Source organism: Cherax quadricarinatus, chromosome 37 (assembly GCF_038502225.1).
Source record: "Cherax quadricarinatus isolate ZL_2023a chromosome 37, ASM3850222v1, whole genome shotgun sequence".
Lineage (NCBI taxonomy): Eukaryota > Metazoa > Arthropoda > Malacostraca > Decapoda > Parastacidae > Cherax > Cherax quadricarinatus.
The window spans coordinates 19,423,401-19,448,584 of NC_091328.1; the positions used below are offsets into that span (position 1 = coordinate 19,423,401).

Below are 25,184 nucleotides of genomic sequence, written 5' to 3' on the forward strand. Positions count from 1 at the left end.
CATCGTATAAGGATGATAATTATACCAGAGTGTAGCCAGAAAGTTCAGCTATTTTTTTGGCAACAATAACTCAATTTTTGTATTTTTTCGATTATTTTTTTTACTCCGCGCGGCGAAGTGTCCTGCCCCCCTTAGTCCCGCCTGTTGATCGCGTTGACCAGATGTACCCTGTTGACACCTCCTGTTCCTCTTGTTTCTGTTTCTTCATTGAGGTAGGGGTGCAGAAGGTTCCTGACCATGACGCCTGGTTGAGGCTTCGAGAGTTGGGAATTCCTGGGCATTGAGTTGGGTTAGCTGACGAGAGATCTGCGGTGTGGCAGGGTTCTCTGCACCCATCGTCTGCTGAGAGTGATGATCTGTCGTAGTCTGCTGCCGAGTTTTTGGCGTCTTCCAGACTCCTTGAATTCTGGTGAGCCTCTCGGGGCATCGAGTATTCTAGGCATGGTGTTTCTGCCTGCAGTTCAGGCATTGTGGAGTGGGTGGCAATGCATTTTTCAGCTTGGTGATGCATTCCTCGGTAGGGTAGTGCTGGCTGCAGACACCGCAGATTACTCTGTTCGGACAGAGTGCACCCAGGTGTCCGTAATGCTGACACTTGAAACAGTGAACTGGTTCTGCTGTGAAGGTCCTGACATCGTACTTGCCCCAAGAACCGAGGTCCAGCTGGGATGGCAGTGGTCCTACATGCTGTACGAGGACCTGTCGGGTTGGTGCGTTGCCTGCCGTCTTTGCCTTGAGACGTTGAGCTGACACCACACTGCTACTGCCTCAATGGGCATCATCAGTGGGTATCGCATCACTACACCCTTGGTGATCTTCTACCGAGAGTCCAGTTCCTCCAGGGTGAATGAGCGATCTGTCTCCATGACTCTCTTCAAGGTGGTGTACATTTCCTTGTTGAGAGGAGTCAATATTGGTTCTCCCCTCTAGTTGAACCACATCTTGAACTTCAGGTTGTGTCATGATTCCAGGTATGAAACAACGCCATAGTGGGTTCTGTGGTCCCCATAAGACTTCACCTTGAATTTGCCAGGTCAGTTGAGCTGTTTTGCCTGCTCATTGGACGGATGGCGCTTCTTCTTCTTGTCCACAGTGATCCATCCTTCTTGGTTCTTGGGGAGTGGGGCGTTTATTTCCTCTCGTTTCCATATTTGCTGGCTCCATGGTTGGAACTGTCAGATCTGCTACAATGTGAGTAGGATCTTCCTCTTCCTCTGATGACACGGAGTGGTCTCGCAACTTCTTCGCTAGAATTGCACCCCGCATTTCCAAATCCGAGTCCCTCGTGTTCATGGAGCATCGTCGCCTCTTCTTTTCGGCAGAAGCCATGTGCCTATCTAGTGATAAGGTAGTGTACTCAGCGAACTGCCTGTATCTAGGTCAAATTTTACCCCTTATAGCTTATCTATAGAGTGAGCTCAGCTCATGACAGTTCTATGGCAATGACCCAGAGCTCAAAACAGTAGAACTATGGCACTAACCCTCAAGGGGTTAAGTTATTCTAACAATCATGCACAAATAAACACACCAGTTATAACTTGAACTAAAGTATATTATTCATCTGCTAATTTTACTTTATGCCACATTATTGGTGAAGCAAAGGCAATGTGTCTGCATGGTCCAGTGACTCAAGCTGGTCCTAGTGCCAGTAAAAGACAAAGAAGGGAAGTAACCCCAGATAGGGCTTTGATACCTGAAGTCCTCATGGAAGGGGATTTCCCTTCCAAACAATAACCTCTCATCCGTCTCCGCTCCTTGCCGTCTTCCATACTACAATAAGTCTCTTCAGTAAAGGTAAAAGTGATTTAAATGTTCATTTATCCATTAAAATTAGTCATTTATATTTATTTCTCATTGTTTTGTGTATGTAAAACTATAGTTATTGTCTATAAAATGTATTTTTTGTTAATATTTTTGGGTGTCTGGAATGGATTAATTGTATTTACATTATTTCTTATGGGAAATATTACGGTTTTTATCTATTTCGGATTTTGACCAACCTTCCAGAAGGGATCACAGATGAAAACTGGGGTTCCACTGTATTATACATGTAATATACAGTAAATGATACATTTTGGTGTGTTTTTCTAATTTTCAAAGCTTGATAACTAATTTTCCCTATTCATTATGTACTGTAGTATAAATTTATTACTCTGTACTCACCTATTTATGGCTGCAGGGCTTGAGTCACAGCTCCTGGCCATACCTCTTCGCTGGTCGCTACTAGGTCCCCTCTCTCCCTACTTCAAGAGTTTCATTGTATCTCTTCTTAAAGCTATGTATAGATCCTGTCTCCACTACATTACTCTCCAGATTGTTTCACTTCCTCACAACTCTATGACTGAAGAAATATTCTGCAACATCCCAGTAACTCATCTGAGTTTTCAACTTTCAGTTGTGACCCCTTGTTGCTGTGACCCATCTCTGAAACATCCTGTCAATTCATAATAATATAAGAAAGAAGGAACGCTGCAACAGGCCTACTCGCCTACACAAAGCAGGTCCAATTCTCCCACCAGCTTTAAGCCAATTCCTTGACCTAGTTAGATCAGTTATGTCACTTAAGGGAGGAGCATGGCAGCTGACCTAGTAGCACAAGCTAGTCAGGTCCAACTCGCACCCACCCACACCCACTCATGTATTTATCCATCCTATTTTTAAAACTACACAACGTCTTAGCTTCTAAGACAGTACTTGGGAGTTTGTTCCATTCATCCACAACTCTATTACTAAACCAGTGCTGTCCTATATCCTTCCTGAATCTGAATTTTTCCAATCTAAAACCATTGCTGCAAGTCCTGTCTATGTTAGATATTTTTAGCAAGCTATTTACATCCCCTTTATTAATTCCTGTTTTCCATTTATACACCTCAATCATAGCCCCCCCTAATTCTACGCCTTTCTAGAGAGTGCAGATTCAGGGCCCTCAGTCTATCCTTACAGGGAAGATTTCTGATACATGGGATCAACTTTGTCATCCTCCTTTGTACGTTTTCCAGTGTATTTATATCCATTCTGTAATATAGTGACTAAAATTGTGCAGCATAATCTGAGGCCTAACCAAAGATATATATAGTTGAACAACAACCTGAGGACTTCTATTATTTATGCTTCTTGATATAAAGACAAGGATTCTATTCACTTTATTTTGAACACTTATGCACTGTTATGGTTTCAGATTACTGCTAACCAGAACTCCTAAATCCTTTTTGCAATCCATAATATTAAGATCTACATTATTTACTTTATATGTGGCATGGTTATTTTCCTATCCTACATTTAGAACTTTGCATTTGTCTATATTAAACTGCATCTGCTACTTCTCTGACCACTGCATCAGTCTATTCAAATCATCCTGGAGTGCTCTAATATCCTCATTAGAATGACTTGGATGGCCTATTTTGGTGTCAACAGCAATTTTGCTTATGTCGCTATTTATTCCCTCATCTATGTCATTTATGTAGATTGTGAACAACAAGGGGCCCAACACTAACCCCTGTGGAACACTGCTTGTGACATGCCCCATTCTGATTTCTCCCCGTTTATGCAAACTCTTTGCTGCCTATTTGTCAACCATGCCTCTACCCAGGAAAAAATTTCTCCTCCTATTCCATGTGCCGTAAGTTTTCTCAACAGCCTCTGATGTGGAACTCTCTCAAAAGCCTTACTGAAGTCCACATACACAATATCATATTCATTACCATGATCTACCTCCTCAAATACCTTAGTGAAGAAAGTTAGTAAATTTGTAAGACAGGAACACCCATTTGTAAAACCATGCTGAGATTTATTAATCAATTTATGCCTTTCAAGATGGCTATGGATTGCTTCAGCAATTATTGATTCCACAAATTTACCAACTATGGAGGTAAGGCTTATTGGTCTATAGTTCGAAGCTAAGAACCTGTCACCTGCCTTGTTATAGGTAGTAGGTTGGTAGACAGCAACCACCCAGGGAAGTACTACCGTCCTGCCAGATGACTGTGAAACAGAAACCTGTAACTGTTTTGCATGATGGTAGGATTGCTGGTGGCTTTTTCTGTCTCATAAACACACTAGATAACAGGGATATCTTGCTACTCCTACTTACACTTTGGTCACACTTCACAGGCATGCACATGCATATACAGTGGACCCCCGGTTAACGATATTTTTTCACTCCAGAAGTATGTTCAGGTGCCAGTACTTACCGAATTTGTTCCCATAAGGAATATTGTGAAGTAGTTTAGTCCATTTCAGACCCCCAAACATACACGTACAAACGCACTTACATAAATACACTTACATAATTGGTCGCATTCGGAGGTAATCGTTATGCGGGGGTCCACTGTATATATATACATACATCTAGGTTTTTCTCCTTTTTCTACATAGCTCTTGTTCTTTATTTCTTCTATTGTCCATGCGGAAGTGGAAAAGAATCTTTCCTCCGTAAGCCATGCGTGTCGTATGAGGCGACTAAAATGCCGGGAGCAATGGGCTAGTAACCCCTTCTCCTGTAGACATTTACTAACAAAGAGAAGAAGAAAAACTTTATAAAACTGGGATGCTTGAATGTGCGTGGATGTAGTGCAGATGACAAGAAACAGATGATTGCTGATGTTATGAATGAAAAGAAGTTGGATGTCCTGGCCCTAAGCGAAACAAAGCTGAAGGGGGTAGGGGAGTTTCGGTGGGGGGAAATAAATGGGATTAAATCTGGAGTATCTGAGAGAGTTAGAGCAAAGGAAGGGGTAGCAGTAATGTTGAATGATCAGTTATGGAAGGAGAAGAGAGAATATGAATGTGTAAATGCAAGAATTATGTGGATTAAAGTAAAGGTTGGATGCGAGAAGTGGGTCATAATAAGTGTGTATGCACCTGGAGAAGAGAGGAATGCAGAGGAGAGAGAGAGAGAGATTTTGGGAGATGTTAAGTGAATGTATAGGAGCCTTTGAACCAAGTGAGAGAGTAATTGTGGTAGGGGACCTGAATGCTAAAGTAGGAGAAACTTAGAGAGGGTGTGGTAGGTAAGTTTGGGGTGCCAGGTGTAAATGATAATGGGAGCCCTTTGATTGAACTTTGTATAGAAAGGGGTTTAGTTATAGGTAATACATATTTTAAGAAAAAGAGGATAAGTATACAAGATATGATGTAGGGCGAAATGACAGTAGTTTGTTGGATTATGTATTGGTAGATAAAAGACTGTTGAGTAGACTTCAGGATGTACATGTTTATAGAGGGGCCACAGATATATCAGATCACTTTCTAGTTGTAGCTACACTGAGAGTAAAAGGTAGATGGGATACAAGGAGAATAGAAGCATCAGGGAAGAGAGAGGTGAAGGTTTATAAACTAAAAGAGGAGGCAGTTAGGGAAAGATATAAACAGCTATTGGAGGATAGATGGGCTAATGAGAGCATAGGCAATGGGGTCAAAGAGGTATGGGGTAGGTTTAAAAATGTATTGTTAGAGTGTTCAGCAGAAGTTTGTGGTTACAGGAAAGTGGGTGCGGGAGGGAAGAGGAGCGATTGGTGGAATGATGATGTAAAGAGAGTAGTAAGGGAGAAAAAGTTAGCATATGAGAAGTTTTTACAAAGTAGAAGTGATGCAAGGAGGGAAGAGTATATGGAGAAAAAGAGAGAGGTTAAGAGAGTGGTGAAGCAATGTAAAAAGAGAGCAAATGAGAGAGTGGGTGAGATGTTATCAACAAATTTTGTTGAAAATAAGAAAAAGTTTTGGAGTGAGATTAACAAGTTAAGGAAGCCTAGAGAACAAATGGATTTGTCAGTTAAAAATAGGAGAGGAGAGTTATTAAATGGAGAGTTAGAGGTATTGGGAAGACGGAGGGAATATTTTGAGGAATTGTTAAATGTTGATGAAGATAGGGAAGCTGTGATTTCGTGTATAGGGCAAGGAGGAATAACATCTTGTAGGAGTGAGGAAGAGCCAGTTGTGAGTGTGGGGGAAGTTCGTGAGGCAGTAGGTAAAATGAAAGGGGGTAAGGCAGCCGGGATTGATGGGATAAAGATAGAAATGTTAAAAGCAGGTGGGGATATAGTTTTGGAGTGGTTGGTGCAATTATTTAATAAATGTATGGAAGAGGGTAAGGTACCTAGGGATTGGCAGAGAGCATGCATAGTTCCTTTGTATAAAGGCAAAGGGGACAAAAGAGAGTGCAAAAATTATAGGGGGATAAGTCTGTTGAGTATACCTGGTAAAGTGTATGGTAGAGTTATTATTGAAAGAATTAAAAGTAAGACTGAGAATAGGATAGCAGATGAACAAGGAGGCTTTAGGAAAGGTAGGGGGTGTGTGGACCAGGTGTTTACAGTGAAACATATAAGTGAACAGTATTTAGATAAGGCTAAAGAGGTCTTTGTGGCATTTATGGATTTGGAAAAGGCGTATGACAGGGTGGATAGGGGGGCAATGTGGCAGATGTTGCAGATGTATGGTGTAGGAGGTAGGTTACTGAAAGCAGTGAAGAGTTTTTACGAGGATAGTGAGGCTCAAGTTAGAGTACATAGGAAAGAGGGAAATTATTTCCCAGTAAAAGTAGGCCTTAGACAAGGATGTGTGATGTCACCGTGGTTGTTTAATATATTTATAGATGGGGTTGTAAGAGAAGTAAATGCGAGGGTCTTGACAAGAGGCGTGGAGTTAAAAGATAAAGAATCACACAAAGTGGGAGTTGTCACAGTTGCTCTTTGCTGATGACACTGTGCTCTTGGGAGATTCTGAAGAGAAGTTGCAGAGATTGGTGGATGAATTTGGTAGGGTGTGCAAAAGAAGAAAATTAAAATTGAATACAGGAAAGAGTAAGGTTATGAGGATAACAAAAATATTAGGTGATGAAAGATTGGATATCAGATTGGAGGGAGAGAGTATGGAGGAGGTGAATGTATTCAGATATTTGGGAGTGGACGTGTCAGCGGATGGGTCTATGAAGGATGAGGTGAATCATAGAATTGATGAGGGGAAAAGGGTGAGTGGTGCACTTAGGAGTCTGTGGAGACAAAGAACTTTGTCCTTGGAGGCAAAGAGGGGAATGTATGAGAGTATAGTTTTACCAACACTCTTATATGGGTGTGAAGCATGGGTGATGAATGTTGCAGCGAGGAGAAGGCTGGAGGCAGTGGAGATGTCATGTCTGAGGGCAATGTGTGGTGTGAATATAATGCAGAGAATTCGTAGTTTGGAAGTTAGGAGGAGGTGCGGGATTACCAAAACTGTTGTCCAGAGGGCTGAGGAAGGGTTGTTGAGGTGGTTCGGACATGTAGAGAGAATGGAGCGAAACAGAATGACTTCAAGAGTGTATCAATCTGTAGTGGAAGGAAGGCGGGGTAGGGGTCGGCCTAGGAAAGGTTGGAGGGAGGGGGTAAAGGAGGTTTTGTGTGCGAGGGGCTTGGACTTCCAGCAGGCGTGCGTGAGCGTGTTTGATAGGAGTGAATGGAGACGAATGGTTTTTAATACTTGACGTGCTGTTGGAGTGTGAGCAGGGTAACATTTATGAAGGGGTTCAGGGAAACCGGCAGGCCGGACTTGAGTCCTGGAGATGGGAAGTACAGTGCCTGCACTCTGAAGGAGGGGTGTTAATGTTGCAGTTTAAAAACTGTAGTGTAAAGCACCCTTCTGGCAAGACAGTGATGGAGTGAATGATGGTGAAAGTTTTTCTTTTTCGGGCCACCCTGCCTTGGTGGGAATCGGCCAGTGTGATAATAATAATAAAATAATTTGCCATTTTCCACTTGTCTGGCACTATGCCAGTTTGTAGTGATATAATGAAAAGATTAGCCAAAGGTATGCTAAGTTCCTCTTTACATTCCTTTAAAACCCTTGCAAACAGTTCATTAGGGTCTGGGGATTTGTTAGCTTTTAATTTCTCTATTTGTCTGAGGAGCATGTCACTAGTTACCCTAATCATGCATAGTTTATCATCATCCTGTTCTACATAATTTATTATTTCTGGAATATTGCTAGTATCTTCCTGAGTAAAAACTGACAGGAAGTAAGTGTTGAAAATTTCACACATATCCTTATATCAGACCTGAGTTAGTCTTAGGTGGGTCTATCTTGTCCCTAATCTTACTTCTGTATACCTAAAAAAAAAACTCGGTTTAGTCTTCGAATCCCTTGCAACTTTAGCCTCATAATCCCTTTTTGCTTTTCTTATTCCTTTTTTTTTCTCTCTCTAATTGAATATATTGATTTAACTGCCTATCCCCTCTTTTGATATGCCTATACATGTATATGCCTCTCTTTGAACGAATGAGATGTTTTAATCTATTGTTCATCCATTTGGGATCATTTTTGTTAGATCTAATTTCCCTACTTGGAACAAAAGTTGTCTTGGCAGCTCTGAAAAACGTCACATTGGCAACCAACACCACCTACTTGCCCCATAGTCAGGTCATCCCAATTTAGCCCACCCAGGTAATTTCTCAGTCCCATGAAGTCGGCCAAGCAGAAGTCTGGGACAGAGACTTGACTGCAGTTATCTGGGTAATTCCATGAAATATTGAAACTAAGTGATTTGTGATTGCTGTCCCCAAGCTCATCATTAACCTCAAGATTATTAATTAGTAATTCTTTGTTGGCAAGAACCAAGTCAAGCAGGTTGTTTCCTCTAGTTGGTTCTGTCACAAACTGTTTTAAAAAGCAATCTTGAACCGTTACTAGACTCAAGATTTCCTGTCACATTGTTCCAATCAATTTGCCTAAAGTTAAAATCTCCCATTAACACAACATAATTCGTCTCAGTATTTTATATGTTGTTATCATGCCTTCCCTATTCCTCCTGTCCTCCAGTGCTGTTAGGTTGATTTCCCTTAACCTCTCCTCGTTTGTCTGAAGTTAAAATCTCCCATTAACATAACATAATTCCTCTCAGTATTTTATATATTGTTATAATGCCTTCCCTCTTCCTCCTGTCCTCCAGTGCTGTTAGGTTGATTTCCCTTAACCTCTCCTCGTAGAACATACCCCTTAGCTTCAGGACTGGTCTTGCGGCAAACCTTTGCACTTTCTCCAATTTCTTGATGTGCTTGATCAGGTGTGGGTTCCATAATGGTGCTGCATATTCCAATATGGGCTTGGCGTACGCAGTGTACAGAGTTTTGAATGATTCCTTACTCACGTTTGCCAGACACCCATGTGCTGCAGCAGTTATTTGGTCGATGTGTGCCTCAGGTGATGTGCTCAGTATTATACTCACCCCAAGATCCTTTTCCTTGGGTGAGGTTTGCAGTGTTTGGCCCCCTGTCTGTGGTCTTCTTTGACCTTCCCCAATCTTCATGACTTTGCACTTGGTGGGGTTAAACACCAAGAGCCAGTTGTTGGACTAGGCTTGCAGCCTGTCCAGATCCTTTTGTAGTCCTACCTGGTCCTCGTCCACTTGAATTCTCTGACTTAGCTTCATATTGTCTGCAAACAGGGACACCTCTGAATCTATCCCTTCCATCATGTCGTTCACATATGCCAGAAACAGCACCGGCCCTAGGCCTGACCCTTGTGGAACCCCGCTTGTTATAGGTGCCCTCTCTCACATCTTGTCATGTACAATCGCTCGTTTCTTTCATGTCAGGTATTCTTCGATCCATTGCAGTGCTTTTCCTGTTATTCCTGCCTGCTCCTCTAGCTTTTGCACTAATCTCTTGTGCAGAACTGTCAAAAGCCTTCTTACAGTCCAAGAAAATGCAATCCACCCAGCCTTCTCTCTCTCTCCTGCCTTGCTTCTGTCACTTTGTCTTAAAACTCCAGTAGGTTTGTGACACAGGATTTCCCCTCTGAAACCATGCTGGTTATCATGTATAAGCTCATTCCTTTCTAGATGTTCCACCAGCCTTTTTCTGATAAGCTTCTCCATGACTCTGCATATTATACATGTCAGTGACACCAGTCTGCAGTTAACTACCTGCCTATCCCCTTTCTTAAGGATTGGGACTACATTTGCTTTCTTCCACACCTTAGGTAGTTGCCGTTTTGATGTGTTGAAGACTTAGTGGTACACACAGTGCCTCTGCTTCCTCTTTCAGGATCCATGGAGACATGTCTGGTACCACTGTCTTTGAGGTATCTAGCTCACTTAGCAGTTTTTCATCTCCTCGGTTGTGTGTAGTGTGTCCAGCACTTGGTGTACCCTTCTATCCCAGTTTGCTAGAGTCCTTTCTGTCTCCACTAAAAGTACTTCCTTAAATCTGCATTGAGCTCTTCACATACTTCTTTGTCGTTTCTTGTGATCTCCCCTCCTTCCTTCCTCAACCTGATTATCTGGTCCTTGACTGTTCTTGTCCTCCTGATGTGGCTATACAACAGCTTTGCGTCAGATCTGGCTTTTGATGCTATGTAATTCTCATAATGCCGCTGGGCCTCCCTCCTTATCCATGTATAATCATTTCTGGCTCTTCGGCTAATCTCCTTGTTTTCCTGGGACCTTTGTCTTCTATATTTTTATATTCTCTAGTGCACCTAGGTTTGGCGCCTCTACACTTTTGGTGAACTAAGTGCTCGTTCTAGTCTTCCCACTGTTGCTGTTGTCCCTGGGTACAAACCTCTCCTCTGCCTTCTTGCATTTTGTGGTCACATATTCCATTCCATTTACTATTTTTTCCCACTAGTTCCTTTTCCCACTGTACCTCATGTAGGAAATTCCTCATGCCTGTGTAGTCTTCTCTTTTGTAGTATGGTTTCTCCCATTTTACATGTGCTGCCTCACTCCCCACTTTTAACTCTGCAGTGCATTCAAAGCTCAGAACCACGTGACCACTAGCTCCGAGGAGCCTTTCATATGTGATGTCCTCAATGTCTGAACTACTTAAGGTGAATATGAGTCCAGCCTTGCTGGTTCATCTTCTCCACTCACTCTGGTAGTGTCCTTAACATGTTGATGCATGGGGTTTTCCAGTACTACCTCCATCATCTTAGCTCTCCATGTTTCTGATCTCCCATGTGGTTCCAGGTTCTCTCAGTCAATCTCCTCGTGATTAAAATTACCCACAACTAGCAACTCTGCCCTACTCATATGGGCCTTATGGCCACCTCAGCTAGTGTGTCCACCATTGCTCTCATCATATGTTTGTCTTGGTTTCCTGCTATTCTGTGGTGGGTTGCACATCACTGCAATCACCACCTTGGGACCCCTAGTCTGAAGTATTCTTACTATGCAGTCCCCTGCTTTCCTTCTGTCCATTCCTTCAATCTCCTCGAATCTCCACTGGTCTCTGATAAACAGTGCAACTCCTCCTTCCCCTCAGTTCCCTCTATCTTTCCTCAAGATCTGATATCCAGATGGAAAGATTACATCTGTTATCATCCCTGTAAGCTTTGTTTCCGTGAGTGTTATGTCTGGGGAGGCCTCCATGATTCTTTCATGCCAATTCTCACATCTATTTGTTTCGTCTGTGTTGGTGTAACATGCCTTCAGCTTCTTTTCCAATACTCACTCACTGTGTGTACGTGTGTGTACTTATCTATTTGTGGTTGCAGGGGTCGATTCACAGCTCTTGGTCCCACCTCTCTGGTCACTACTAGGTCCACTTTCTCCTTGCTCCATGAGCTTTATTATCTCTTCTTAAAGCTATGTATGAATCCTGCCTCAACTACATCTCTCTCCAGATTGTTCCACTTCCTGACAACTCTATGACTGAAGAAATACTTCCTACCACCCCTGTGACTCATCTGAGTCTTCAACTCTAGCTGTGATCCCTTGTTGTGTCCCATCTCTGAAACATCCTGTCTCTATCCACCTTGTCAATTCCTCTCAGTATTTTATCATATCCCCCCTATCCCTCCTGTCCTCCAGTGTTGTCAGGTCGATTTCCTTTAAACCTCTCCTCATAGGACACACCCCTTAGCTCCAGGACTTGTCTCGTTACAAACCTTCGCATTTTCTCTATTTTTTTTTTTTTTTTTGGCGTGACTGACCATGTGTGGGTTCCATACTGGTGATGTATGCTCCAATATGGGCCTGACATACACCGTGTCTTGAGTTTTGAACGATTCCTGACTAAGGTGTCAAAACACTATTCTTAGGTTTGCCAGACGCCCATATGCTGCAGCAGTTATTTGGCTAATTTGCACCTCAAATGTGCTCGGTATTATACTCACCCCAAGATCCTTGTCCTTGGGTGAAGTTTGCAGTTTTTGGCCCCCTAGCCTGTACTCTGTCGGCGGTCTTTTTTGGCCTTTCCGAATCTTCATGACTTTGCACTTGGTGGGGCTAAACTACAGGAGCCAGTTGCTAGACCAGGCTTGCAGCCTGTCCAGATCTCTTTGTAGTCCTACCTGATCCTCATCCGACTTAATTCTTCGCATTAGCTTCACATCGTCTGCAAACAGGGACATCTCCGAATCTATTCCTTCCGTCATGTCATTCACATATACCAGAAATAGCACTGGCCCTAGGGCTGACCCCTGTGGAACCCCACTTGTCACGGGTGCCCACTCTGACACCTCGTCAAGTACCATGACTTGTAGCCTTCCCGTCAGGTATTCTCTGATCCACTGCAGTGCATTTCTCGTGTGGCGTGCGTATGTGCATGTGTGTGTTTCTAATAACACTGCAATAAGATTTGCTACTGAACCAGTACCTACAGAATGTACACGTTACAGTAATAGTGGCACCAAGCTTTGGAAAATGAAAGTAAAAGTACGGAGTTTTGGATCTACTACTGAGTAAATACATTCATTATTACAAATAAGAAAGTGTAAGAGTAAATACCGAGAAACTGGAAAAATAGACACTACATACGTGCTGTACATACAAATGAATAAGTTCAAGGGTAAAATAACAGAAGTTAACAGAAACTTACCTTGTTGGAGAACTGGATACTCAAAGAAATAGGAGAAAGCATCAGAGGCTTTCTCGACTGAGGCTTTTTCCATTGTGATGACTTTCCTAGACCTTTCATCGACACTGTGCCTCCTGATGACCGGCACTGTGTCGCTTGAGGTCCTGAACAAAGTCAGGCTGGAGACCGAGCCTCTCCTGGTTGGTGGAACGTCAAGGCATAATTTTCTTTTCAGCCTTGGAGTTTCTACAGTACTGGACTTCTTGATATTCTGACCCAAAAGATATAAATCGTTAAATGTTCCAGAAAACGTATTTCTCCTATTATCAAAACTGGATGTGAAATCTGACACACTGGCTCTCCGTTGCTGCAGCCGGAGCTTCAAGGACTCACTCCGGCTCGGTGGCTGGCTATCATTTTTTAGATTCCACGACAAGCGCCACATGTTGAAACGTTCAGTAAAGCTACTTCTCCTAGCTGTCGCAATGCTTTTATCATCATATGATACAGAACAACCACTCCTATTATCTTTGAGGGTTTCATCCTGTCCCTCTTCATTCACTTGTTCTGAGTCTTCATCTATCATGTTGGCATCTATTACCTCTATCCTTCCTGTTTTGCTTAAACGTATTCGTGAGGATTCTTGAATATCAACAGAGCCACGTCTACTGTGTATCTTTGGTTCATCCATACGACTAAAACTTGGCAAGGCAGACACACTATTATTAGTGTGTGTGTCTGTTACTGCATCGCCAGCCCATGATTCACTAACAGACTCCTTGTTTGTTGACACATCTACCTCATCTTGTGATAGTGTGGTCAAGTCTTTTGTACTTTTAAACCTGTCACAGACTTGTTGTATTGTGTCTATATCACTATTACTATCTGTTTTTTTTCCTAAGGAGTGTACCTCGCCCACAGTCTCCTCAACGTAAGAAAGCAGTGTTTTTGGTGCATCTCCGCCATTCTCCAAATTAGTATTCACATCAGAGGGTAGTGTAGCCACAAACCCTTTTATAATTCCACCAAATATTGCTGCCCCTCTTTCCAAACCTATATCTTTTACATTCACTGGCACTTCATTTGGCGACTCGGCTATGCAGTGTCTGATGCTGCTTGCCACTGTCTTACTACATATATTTACTATATTATCAAATGAAAACCTTCCAGGGTTGCTTTTCCAATTATGATCCAGACTCAACGTCATAGCCAATGTGTTATCCAAAGATTCTTGGAATTTTTCATTATTTAGTTTTTGGCCCTGCATGATCTCAGGTTCAACGTTACACGTTTTACCTAACCCTGGCTGACTTTTAGTTTCACTGTCGAATTTACAATCTTCTGAAGTGTGTTGCCAAGGTCCTTCATCTCCAATGATTTTACTACTAGTTACCTTACTTTTAATCTCAGATTCTGCAGAGCTAAGAGGGCCTAACATCCATTCCTTATAATTTAATGTATTGTTTATGTCAGTATCCTGGGAGGCAGACCCTCGGGCTGGGTACCTGACAGATCGATTTCCACGGTGGGGATTGGTTACAGTGTGCTCAGAGGTGTATAGTGGCTTCTTTTCGCTCCTTGTTAACTCTTGTTCCATGATAATTGAACTTCTGTCATACATATCTTTGCTGATGCTACTGACAATCTTTGAATTATTTTCTGTTGATTGTGAGTTTGTTGTAGAAAAGCATGCTGGAGATAGTCCACTGTCTCTAACTTTAGCATTTAAAGTCTGCAAGACATCTCCGATTCCATCTTTCAAACTATTGTCAACTAGTGATTGTTTGTGTCTCTGCTCAGAGGTATTACTCATATTACCATTATAATCGTGGAGTTGTACCTCAAAGTCTCTCTTATTTTTTGCCTTGCAAACACTGTTCTTTTTCTTCATTTCATTCTCTCTCTTCATTTTTTCAACGTTTTCAGTTAAAACTGCGTTCTTGTGAGTTCCAACGAAAACTTCCATTTCAGTTGTCCTATCTGCCACGAACTGCCAGCATTTACCACTAATGTCATACTGCTTGTAGCTAATGGCCACCACATTATCATGCCCTCCAATATCATCCTCACTGTCCTCGCTACTCTCCCCTGTCCGAGTCGTGTAATGCTTACTAACTGAAATATGCTTTGCTCTTTCTGAAATTGCATCTTTAATTTGAACTGGAGAAGTCCTGTGTCCTGAATTACACACATTAAGTGAGCTAATATTTAAAGAGGCTTTCCTGGATATTTCTTGAGCTTTGCTGTGTTTTGTCCCAGCACTTCTCAAGACGTCAGTGAGCTGGTCTGTACCGTTTGAACCGTCTGTGCCAGAGGTACAACGATAAGGCCTGCGGCTCTGACTAGATATGCTGCAAGTGGGCACTGGAATCTTAGTTTTTGTACTGGTATTGTGTGTGTTTGTGCTATTCCTGGGGCTATGACTAGGACTAGTATTGATCACGCGGTATAATGTAGGAATAATGGTATCGCTTACATTTTCCTTTTTCCTTAATCTCTTGGTTTTGGAACCAGAGTTACCTCCATTGCCACTCCTGATAACTCCCTCAGTTTGGACATTTACCTTTCTTCTGACACAACATTTTCTAACAAACTGCTGAGTGTTTTTACTTTCTGGTTGTCTTTCACTGTCGTTTGAACATAATCCAGAAAATTTTCTGCTGAATGTAGGTGTAGGTAGCGGGCTATCAGTTTCTACAAAGTTTGCCATGCTTATTACATTGTCATTATGCCAATTCACTGCGAAATTTAAAAAAAAAAAAACTTTCTAGATAAACATTTGACTGAGAAAATTAAAAACAATTAAAAGGTAAGACTATTTTTTAGCAAAAGACCTGTACCCCACCAACCATCTTAAATAAAAACTTATTCTCAACGAATTTGAATAACTAAGTGCTTATTCCTCTATCATCCGCTGCTCTAGAAAACTAATGTTGATGTATATACATTTGATATACCTTTGAAGAGTTTCGAGAGTTTAACTCTCAGAGCCTGGCCATGGGTCAGGCTTGTCAGTTGTTTGCCTGATCAACCAGGCTGTTGCTGCTGGAGGCCCGCTGCCCCACATATCCATCACAGCCTGGTTGATCTGGCACCTGGTGAAGATATTTGTCCAGTTTCCTCTTGAAGGCTTCTACACTTGTTCCAGACGTGTTTCTGATATCTTCTGGTAAAATGTTGAATAGTCTGAGACCCCGGAACCTATAAATTTTCAAGTCATATGAAAATAATTTGATTTAAGCGACCTAGAATTCCTTAACACACTAACGCTTCACAAGAACCCTCTGTAATACACCAACACACAAATTATACCAATATAGTTCCACCCTTATCACAGCTCTGTATTACTTGACTAAATATCGGAACAGTAGTGTGTGTGTGGAAGCTATGAGATACAATATAAACTCATATGTAGTGCTAAGATGATCATCTTCACTAAGTCACTTGTTCTCTCCCTAGGCTGGAATACTGCTGCTCTACACTAGCGGCCTCTTCGAAGGCAGCCGAGACTGCAGAGCTAAAGAATGGACAGAGAAGTTTTATATGTTTAAATTCAGTCAAGCATTTTAAATTACTGGAAACGCTTGTAGTCCACTGACCTGTACTCCTTGGAACACAGCCGAGAAATATGCATCATAATTTACACATGGAAAAGAATAGAGGGATCTGTCCCAAATCTGCACACATTAATCACTCCCCACGAAAACACAAGACTCGGCAGACTGTGCAACATACCCCCAATGAACGCAGTGTCTGGGGCCCAAGACTGTTCAACAGCCTCGCCTCATACATACAAGAAATTGCCAATAGACCCCTGGCTGTGCTCCAGAGGGTACTGGACAGATACCAAAAGTCAGTACCTTACCAGCCGGGCTATGGTTCGTACATTGGATTGCGTGCGACTAGTAGTAAAAGCCTGGTTGATCAAGCCCTGATCCCTTAGACCTGGTCTAGGGCCGGGCCGCAGGGGCGTTAAATCCCGGAACCTCTAGAGAGGACACACTGCAGTATCACCCGTCGTCCTGATCTCTTTCCCACGTAACAAATTTCAGTTTTGCTGCAGAGAAACCCTTGAAGCTCCCGTAGCTAATAAACTCTTACTGGAAATGATCGACATCCTCATTGTCTTAATGAAGTCTATCAATTCAGGCTGACAGATTTTAACACTAATTATGTACCGGGCCCATTCTGCATGACTGAGCATGACAGGGAAACATACCAAGCTTTTGTTTCCACTGTGTAACTATCATATCAAATAGGTTAGTAGTACATTACTAATGTATTCCATTATGCTACATAAAAAATTTAGAGACTCGTACCCACCACACACTTCTCACCATCTCCCTCAACTGGTATCTCACTAGTTTACACTGCCTGTACCTTCGTCATTACATAAAAACACCTCCTTAGAGTCACTAACACCTCTACTCGCATTCATACTTCAAGTTAAATTTCAGCAAGATGATTCATGTTAATTATTATTATATATAGTAGTGCAGACGTTTCTCCCACACTGTTTGACATGAACACACTAGAAACATCAACCACGGCCACAGTGGAACATGAATTGTAATTTATCACTATCACAATTACATCATTTTTTTTTCATCATTGTTTACGGCGGGCATTTTTTATCACTGAAAATACCGTCGATTTGTTCACTGATATTTGCAGTGCGAGAATTTCTTCGTTTTCCATTCATTTTTTGTTTTATATTTGCTAAGATAAATTGTCTTTCACATACACACCACCTTAACAAAAAAAATATACACCAGACAACGGTAGATGGAGGTGGTAGAGTGAGGCACTAGACTAGATGGAAGACGAACAATTAATCATCACCAGGAGGGAGGGAAAGAGACACCCGCTTACTGCCGCACTGAAACAACTTTTGTGGTAGATATGAGCTGCTGCCCAGGATACTCCCTCACTCCCCACTCCACTCCCCCAGCTGGCCGCACACCAGCAGTACCACCACAACACATACCTCAGCCTCCAGCTCATCTTACATCTTATCTTCCAGCTCCTCTCTCCACTTGGACCACCTCACTTCCCTCTCCACATACCTCATGACCAACTCCAAAAAGGCAACAACACCTATCCTGACAACGAAGTAAAGGACAAATAGCAGGTATACCTTTACCTTTGGTGAATCCCGAGAGTTTTTCCTACTACCAGAGCCCGGCTCGTTTGGTGCTTGCCTGGTCAACAGGCTGTTAGTGCTGGTAGCCCGCTGACCCACATATCCATCACAGCCTGGCTGATCTGGTACTCGGTGAAAATACTTGTCCAATTTCCTCTCGAAGACTTCTACATTTCCTCCAGTAGCGTTTCTGGTAAGACACTGAGTAGTCTGGGGCTACGAATGTTGATATAATGTTCTCTTATTGTTCCCGCTGCACCCTAGTTTTCACTGGGTTTATTTTGCACTTCCTCCCATATCTCTCACTCCAGTATGTTATGGCAGTGTCAACATTTGGGACCAGGCCCTCAAGTACTTCTTGATTCAAGGCAGGTGAAATTGCAGAACTAGAGAATGTACAAAGAGCCTTTACTGCACGTATAAGTTCCATCAAACACCTTAACTACTGGGAACACCTGGAAGCACTTGACTTGTACTCACTAGAGCGCAGGCGAGAGAGATGTATCATAATCTACACCTGGAAGATTCTGAAGGGACTGGTCCCTAATATGTACACAGCAATCACTCCATACGAAAGCAAAAGACTTGGCAGGCAATGCAACATACCCCCAGTGAAAAGTAGGGGCGTCACTGGTACACTACGAGAAAACGCAGTAAGTGTCCGGGGCCCAAGACTGTTCAACAGCCTCCCACCAGCAATAAGGGGCATTACGGGAAGACCCCTGGTTGCCTTCAAGAGGGAGCTGGACAGACACCTAAAGACGGTGCCGGATCAGCCGGGCTGTGGTTTGTACGTTGGACTGCATGCCGCCAGCAGTAACAGCCTCGTTGATCAGGCCTTGATCCACCGGGAGGCCTGATCGTGGACCGGGCCACGGGGGCGTTGATCCCCGGAATGCCCTCCATGTAGAGTCCAGGTAGGTATACATTATCATGTATTAGATATTAGAGCCAGCAAATAAAACCCCCTTAAATTCCACCAATACGACATTTGTCTTTGCAAACATACAGGGTCTAAAGCCGTCAAAAAACAACAAAATTCCTTACATCAAGGGACTGCTCACGGAGTCAAATGCAATGTTTGCAGCATTCAAAGAGACCCACATAAAGGATCATTATGAGAACGAAATATGGATCCTAGGTTATAACCTATTCCGATGCGACAGACTAAACAGGCAACAAGGGGGGGAGGGGGGATTGGCCTGTATGTCACAGAGTCGCTCATTTGCACAGAACTACTAAACACCTCAAATGATGTAGTTGAAGTTTTGGCAGTAAAGATCGAGAACCAAAACCTTGTCATTGTGGTAGTATGCAAGCCTCCAAATGCAACTTCCCAGCAATTCCAGGAGCAGCTTGAGAAAATTGACCACTGTCTAGAAAATCTCCTAACTCCTGTCCCAAACATCTTACTACTAGGAGATTTCAACCTGAGACACCTAAAATGGAGGAGTACAGCAAACAATGTTTTAGCAGAGATCACCCCAGGAGGCAGCTCAGATGACAATTCACACACACATGAACTATTAAATCTCTGCAACAAATTCACCTTAAACCTTAGTAGAGCCTACAAGATTAGAAAATACGCTGGACCTCGTCTTCACTAACAATGATGATCTGATACATAATATAACTGTATCAAAGACAATTTACTCAGATCCCAACATAATAGAGGTACAGACATGTATGCACAGGGCTCCGGACCAGCAAAATGTGAGCAGTCATGAAGGTCTCTTCACGAAATTCAATTTCAATAACAAAAACATACAATGGGATCAAGTAAACCATGTTCTAAATGAAACAAGCTGGGAAGATATCCTAAACAACGCGGATCCAAACATTTGCCTTGAAAAAAATGAATTTTGTGGTTCTTGAGATCTGCTCAAGACACATTCCATTAAGAAAAAGAAAGAAGATGTAAACTAGAAAGAGACGTTCCCTATACAGACAAAGGAGAAGAGTCACAAAGCTGCTGAGTGAGACTAGTATATCTGAAATACGAAGGGAGGCACTAGTCAATAAAATTGCAAATATCGAACTTAAGCTGAAGGAATCTTATAGGAGACAAGAACCACAGGAAGAATTAAAAGCCATAAAGGAAATTGAAAAAAAAAATACTTCTTCTCTTATGCCAAATCTAAGGGAAAAACAACATCCAGCATTGGGCCCCTGCTTAGGCGGGATGGGACATACACAGATGATAGCCAAGAAATGAGTGAGATACTGAAGTCCCAATATGACTCAGTGTTCAGCGATCCAGTGCCCACTCTAAGGGTCGACAATCCAAATGAACGAAACCCAAAATTTGGTCATCCCAAAACTCTCGGATATTATTCTAACTCCATAAGATTTTGAAGACGCAATTAATGACATGCCCATGCACTCTGCCCCAGGCCCAGACTCGTGGAACTCCGGGTTCATCAAGAATTGCAAGAAGTCCCTATTGCGTGCCTTCAGCATTTTATGGAGAGGGAGCATGGACACAGGGGTCATCCCACACACACTAAAAACAAGAGACATAGCCCCACTCCACAAAGGTGGCAGTAAAGCAATTGCAAAGAACTACAGAACGATAGCACTAACATTACATATCATAAAAATCTTTGAGGTTCTAAGAAGCAAGATAGCCAACCACCTAGATACCCATCAATTACACAACCCAGGGCAACATGGGTTTAGAGCAGGTCGCTCCTGCCTGTCCCAGCTACTGGACCACTAGGACAAGGTCCTGGATGCTGTAGAGGATAAACAAAATACAGATGTAGTATACACATACTTCGCAAAAGCACTCGAAAAGTGTGACCATGGTGTAATAGCACACAAAATGCGGGATAAAGGAATAACGGGAAAAGTTGGGAGATGGATCTACAACTTCCTGACAAATAGAACACAAAGTAAACAGAGTAAAGTCCCAGGCAGCCACGGTAAAAAGCTCTGTTCCACAAGGCACAGTACTCGCTCCCATTCTATTCCTCATCCTCATTTCTGACACAGAGATGTAAGCCATAGCTCCGTGTCTTCCTTTGCGGATGACACCAGGATCACCGTGGCAGTGACCTCCATCGAAGACACTGCGAGACTCCAAGCGGACATCAACCAAATCTTCGAATGGGCCACGCAAAACAATATGAAGTTCAACGAGGAGAAATTTCAACTACTCAGATATGGAAAACTTGAAGAAATTAAAAATGTATCAGGGAGTGATAATGTCTGAGGATCTCGCCTTCAAAGACTAAAACAATGTATCTACCTCATCTGCTAGGAAAATGATAGGATGGATAATGAGAACCTTCAAAACTAGGGATGCCAAGCCCATGATGATTTTCTTCAAACTTTGAAAGTTTATCTCCCTGGCTGTCGTGACACTCGTGTTCTTTGAAAAAAAGGTCAGCTGACATAATTTCTCCCAGGTCTTGACGTGTTCCCTTCGTTTTATTTCATGTTCTTCTTGAGTTTTGAACACAGAGTCCCTTTTGAGTTCATCATTCTTTCCATACCTAAGCAGCTGGAACTTACCGCTACTGAACGTCATGTTCTCCACTGCCCACTAGAAAACCTTGCTCACGTCTCCCTGCAATTTTTCAATACTACAAAGGTGCCTTTCATACTTATTTCAGTGTTATCTGCAAATGATGATACAAAACTGTGACAGGTGTTTTATCTATGTCTGCCATGAGGGTAAACAGCAGAGGTGCTAGGACAGTGAAGAAATGGAAGGACAATGAATGAAATTCTATAGTAATAAAGGGAATACCAAGATGATCACGATGACATCATAATAGATAATGAAGATCTTCATAAAATGTGGTCTGTATACTTCACAACAATTCACGGGAAATGAACAACAATGCTTTAGTAACGACAGTTACATAAATTCACATCAAAGTTCTAATTGCAAGGAATAGCTATGTAAGATAGTGTTAGATCTTGAAGATATGGACCCGTTTACATTACTCTTGCCATTTTAATCACGTATCGCACTTGTAACCCGCTTCGAGAGTTCTCCAACCCATGTCAACGTGGGTTCAGAGCACGTTGTTCCTGTCTATCGCAACTGCTGGACCTGTACATCATGGTTTTGTATTCACTAGAGGACAAGTAAAATGAAAATGTTGTGTACAGTGACTTAATGAGGGCACATTTTAGTACAAGTCAAACTCAAATTACTCGACAAAGCATAAGACTAATGTGAGAGACCTGGGAGTGATAATGTCATCTCACATACAAAAAGAACACCGATGTCATTATAGCACCTGCAAGGAAAATAATAGACTGGACACTTAAGATCTTTCAAAACAAGAGATGTCAAGCCAAATTTAATGTTCTTCAGGTCACTCGTTCTCACTAGGCGGGAATACTGGTGTATTCTAATGACCCCATTCAAGGCAGTAGAAATTGTCTGTCTGAAAAATGTATAGAGCACCTTCACAGCCTTTATAAACTCCATCAAGCACATAAATTACTAGGAGCGTCTGAAGTACTTCGAACTTGTACTCCTTAAAACGTAGGCGAGAAAGATGCATGGTAATCTACACCTGGAAGATACTGGAGAAATTGGTCCCAAATACGAACACCGAAATCACTACACATGAACACAAGAGGCTTGGCAGACGGTGCAAGATACCAGTGATGAAAAGCAGGAGACCAGTGAGTACAGTGCGTGAGAACTCGTATAAGTATAAAAGAACCACGACTCTTCAGAACCCTCAGACCTCAGTACCAACAGATTCCCGACTGTCTTCAAGAGAGAACTTGACAAGCTCCTCAAATCAGCTGGACTGTGGTGCATACGTTAGACTTCAGGTACCAGCAGAATGATCGATCAGGCCAGCAACCAGGAGGCTTGGTCTGGGACAAGGCCGAGGGTGCGGTGACCTAGGAAGCGACCACAGGTAACTTACAGGTAGTCTGATGCCAATTTTATTGTTGACTGCCTGGTCAAGCAGGAGTGCACACAGCATCACAACCTCTCTGATCTGGTACTTAATGCAAGAAGTTGTCATCTTTCCTCTTCAAGACTTACTTTTGTTACAACAGTATTTCTTATGCATGTGAACCATGGATCTCAATATCTGAGTTCAGTGCGTTCCCAACCGAGCTACGGGACACCAAATAAAACAGTAATATAACATTAAATTACCAAAAATCCCTCATATGGACAAACTCCATTCTCAATTTTTGACAGTCTACTTATTTTAAAAAAGAGGGCACATGATTATTCTTCTCATAAATCCAAGAACAGCAAAGGAATTCAGGGCAATGGGTGAACGTGTAACAACCATCATCTCAGCACTGGGGCAAGAAAGATGCAATAAAGGAAGCTGGTTGGTTAATAGGGTTTAAAGTTTATCGAGGGTCATTAACACTTACTGAGTCTTCTGTGTGTGCTCGTATCTGCACTACTTTTCACAGGGGGTGTCCTGTGGTTAAACACACAGGGGGCAAACACTTTGGACATTTTATCGTGAAATCGTTTCGGTGCTGGGACCTTGTCCACTCCAAACATTATGCTACATTATGGTATATTATGGTACTGTTGGAGTGAACGAGGTCCCAACACCAAACGTTTCCATATTAAAATGTCTTAAGTTTTTTACCTTAAAATAAGGAGTAAGATCAACTCTTATCATATAAATACTTTGAGACATACACCTCTCGGTGTATATACATCCTCGGTGTATATATCCTCGAGCTACAAGTTCGCTATATAAACACAGTCTTACACCACTCCAAGAACTACCAGTAATACTTTATATTCACAATCCCAGAAAAAAAGGAAATCTAAGTATACTATATAAAACAAGGTGCACTGCAGTAGGCCTACTGGCCCATGCTCTAAGCTGCCCCTAATCATACCCAGCCGGGTTGTGACAGAGTAAGTTACATAAATAACAAAACACTAGAAGAAACGGTTGGTTAGTCAGTACGTGTAACAAAAATTTAACATGTTTATTAATTCGTTGGCATCATTGCCATTTCTTATTTACCTTAATTTTCTACTACTAATACCAATTTGCGGCTGTCATGACTCATTTACCGACATTTTACAGACTTACGAAATCGTAATAACACGATTACCTTACCTTTGATGAGTTTCGAGAGTTTTACTACTTTGGGATCCCGGCCATGGGCCAAGCTTGTCTGGTGCTTGCCTCGTCAACCAGGCTGTTGCTGCTGGAGGCCCGCCACCCCACATATCCATCACAAACCCAGTGGATTAAGCACCGACCTGGAGTTTTAAGACTCACTCGCCATGGGCTTAAACTCCACTCGTTCCGTTCATTTTACAGACACAAAAAACACAATAAAATAAAAGCAAATCCAAATCTATTAATCGCAGTTCAAACCATATAAATAGTTCTCTAAGCTATAGACCTGCAGTAACAGCAAATTTTGACGAAGAGGTAAATATCCCCGTTATTTAGACCAAAAAAAGTGGGTCGCAGAGTTCTTAATAAGGTCCCTCAAACCTAGTGACTCAAGGTCGGATGGAAACTGGCAGCTGTTGCCTACATTTAATTCCGTGCTGCAATCATTAATATCTGTAACTCATCCTCAACAAATCGATGTGGATTACTCGTGTCCGGTTTGCAGCAAATTTCTGGTCGTAAGTTTAGGTATACCTGGAGATGCCTGGAAAGGATTTCTGTGGTCAAGGCCCCCGAAACCCTGTCTGAGACCAAGCGTCGATTACATGAGATTGTTCTCTACCAATAAAAAGTAACCAATTATAACATACCCCAACGTCAATAAATGAAACGTAGGATATAATGATAAACACACTTGACGCACAAAACAGGGACCCACCCAGCACAGTAAAAGATTCAGCATTAAATAACTGTTTAAGACTCGCTAAACAGTCACCCATTTGACTGTCATACAGTGATATACGTCTGTTACTAAGATAACGGGCTATCTGATCCAGCCATCAACCAGGAAGCCTGATCCGAGTCTGAATGGTAACCACCAGAACCGCCTTTACAATACTGCTCTACCTCTTAACAAGTGACGAGCCACAACAACATTCACAAGGTGTAAATGTAAATATATTTTACAAACTATGACGTACAAATTAACTACAGGAATGAGTGACGATAGCTGCTCGTCACATGCAAGAAATATAATACAGAAACTCAACTCCACTCTCCACTCCACTCCCACTTCCATGAAGCAATACCACTTATTTTTTTTTTTCATCCAATGTCTGGGCTCTCCGTGCAAGATGTCCCACAAGAAGAAATTTTGGTGGATCAAGTTTCCCGTGTTTGTAT

General features: G+C 42.2%; 2 protein-coding genes across 2 annotated transcripts in view; both read right to left on the minus strand.

Moving 5' to 3' along the window:
* Lrrk (Leucine-rich repeat kinase) overlaps positions 1-25,184 on the minus strand; it is a 1,005,461-nt gene that overhangs the window by 447,056 nt on the left and 533,221 nt on the right. The window lies entirely within an intron of this gene.
* LOC138853660 (uncharacterized) lies at positions 1,057-21,153 on the minus strand. The gene is made up of 3 exons (XM_070091706.1): positions 17,600-21,153; positions 12,792-15,509; positions 1,057-1,337 (listed from the first exon to the last, which is right to left on the minus strand). Exons 1-3 carry the CDS (start codon positions 17,772-17,774, stop codon positions 1,057-1,059), a joined length of 3,174 nt encoding a protein of 1,057 aa, XP_069947807.1. The 5' UTR covers positions 17,775-21,153.

What these genes read in the sequence shown, in the direction of transcription:
- LOC138853660 (XM_070091706.1), bottom strand. Translation starts at nt 17,774, where the DNA reads ATGAGCTGGAGGCTGAGGTATGTGTTGTGGTGGTACTGCTGGTGTGCG. An exon ending in CCTCCTGGTGATGATTAATT is followed by an intron (nt 15,510 to 17,599) that starts GTTCGTCTTCCA and finishes TAAATTTCGCAG; the next exon opens with TGAATTGGCATAATGACAAT. An exon ending in GTATCCAGTTCTCCAACAAG is followed by an intron (nt 1,338 to 12,791) that starts GTAAGTTTCTGT and finishes CCTTATCACTAG; the next exon opens with ATAGGCACATGGCTTCTGCC.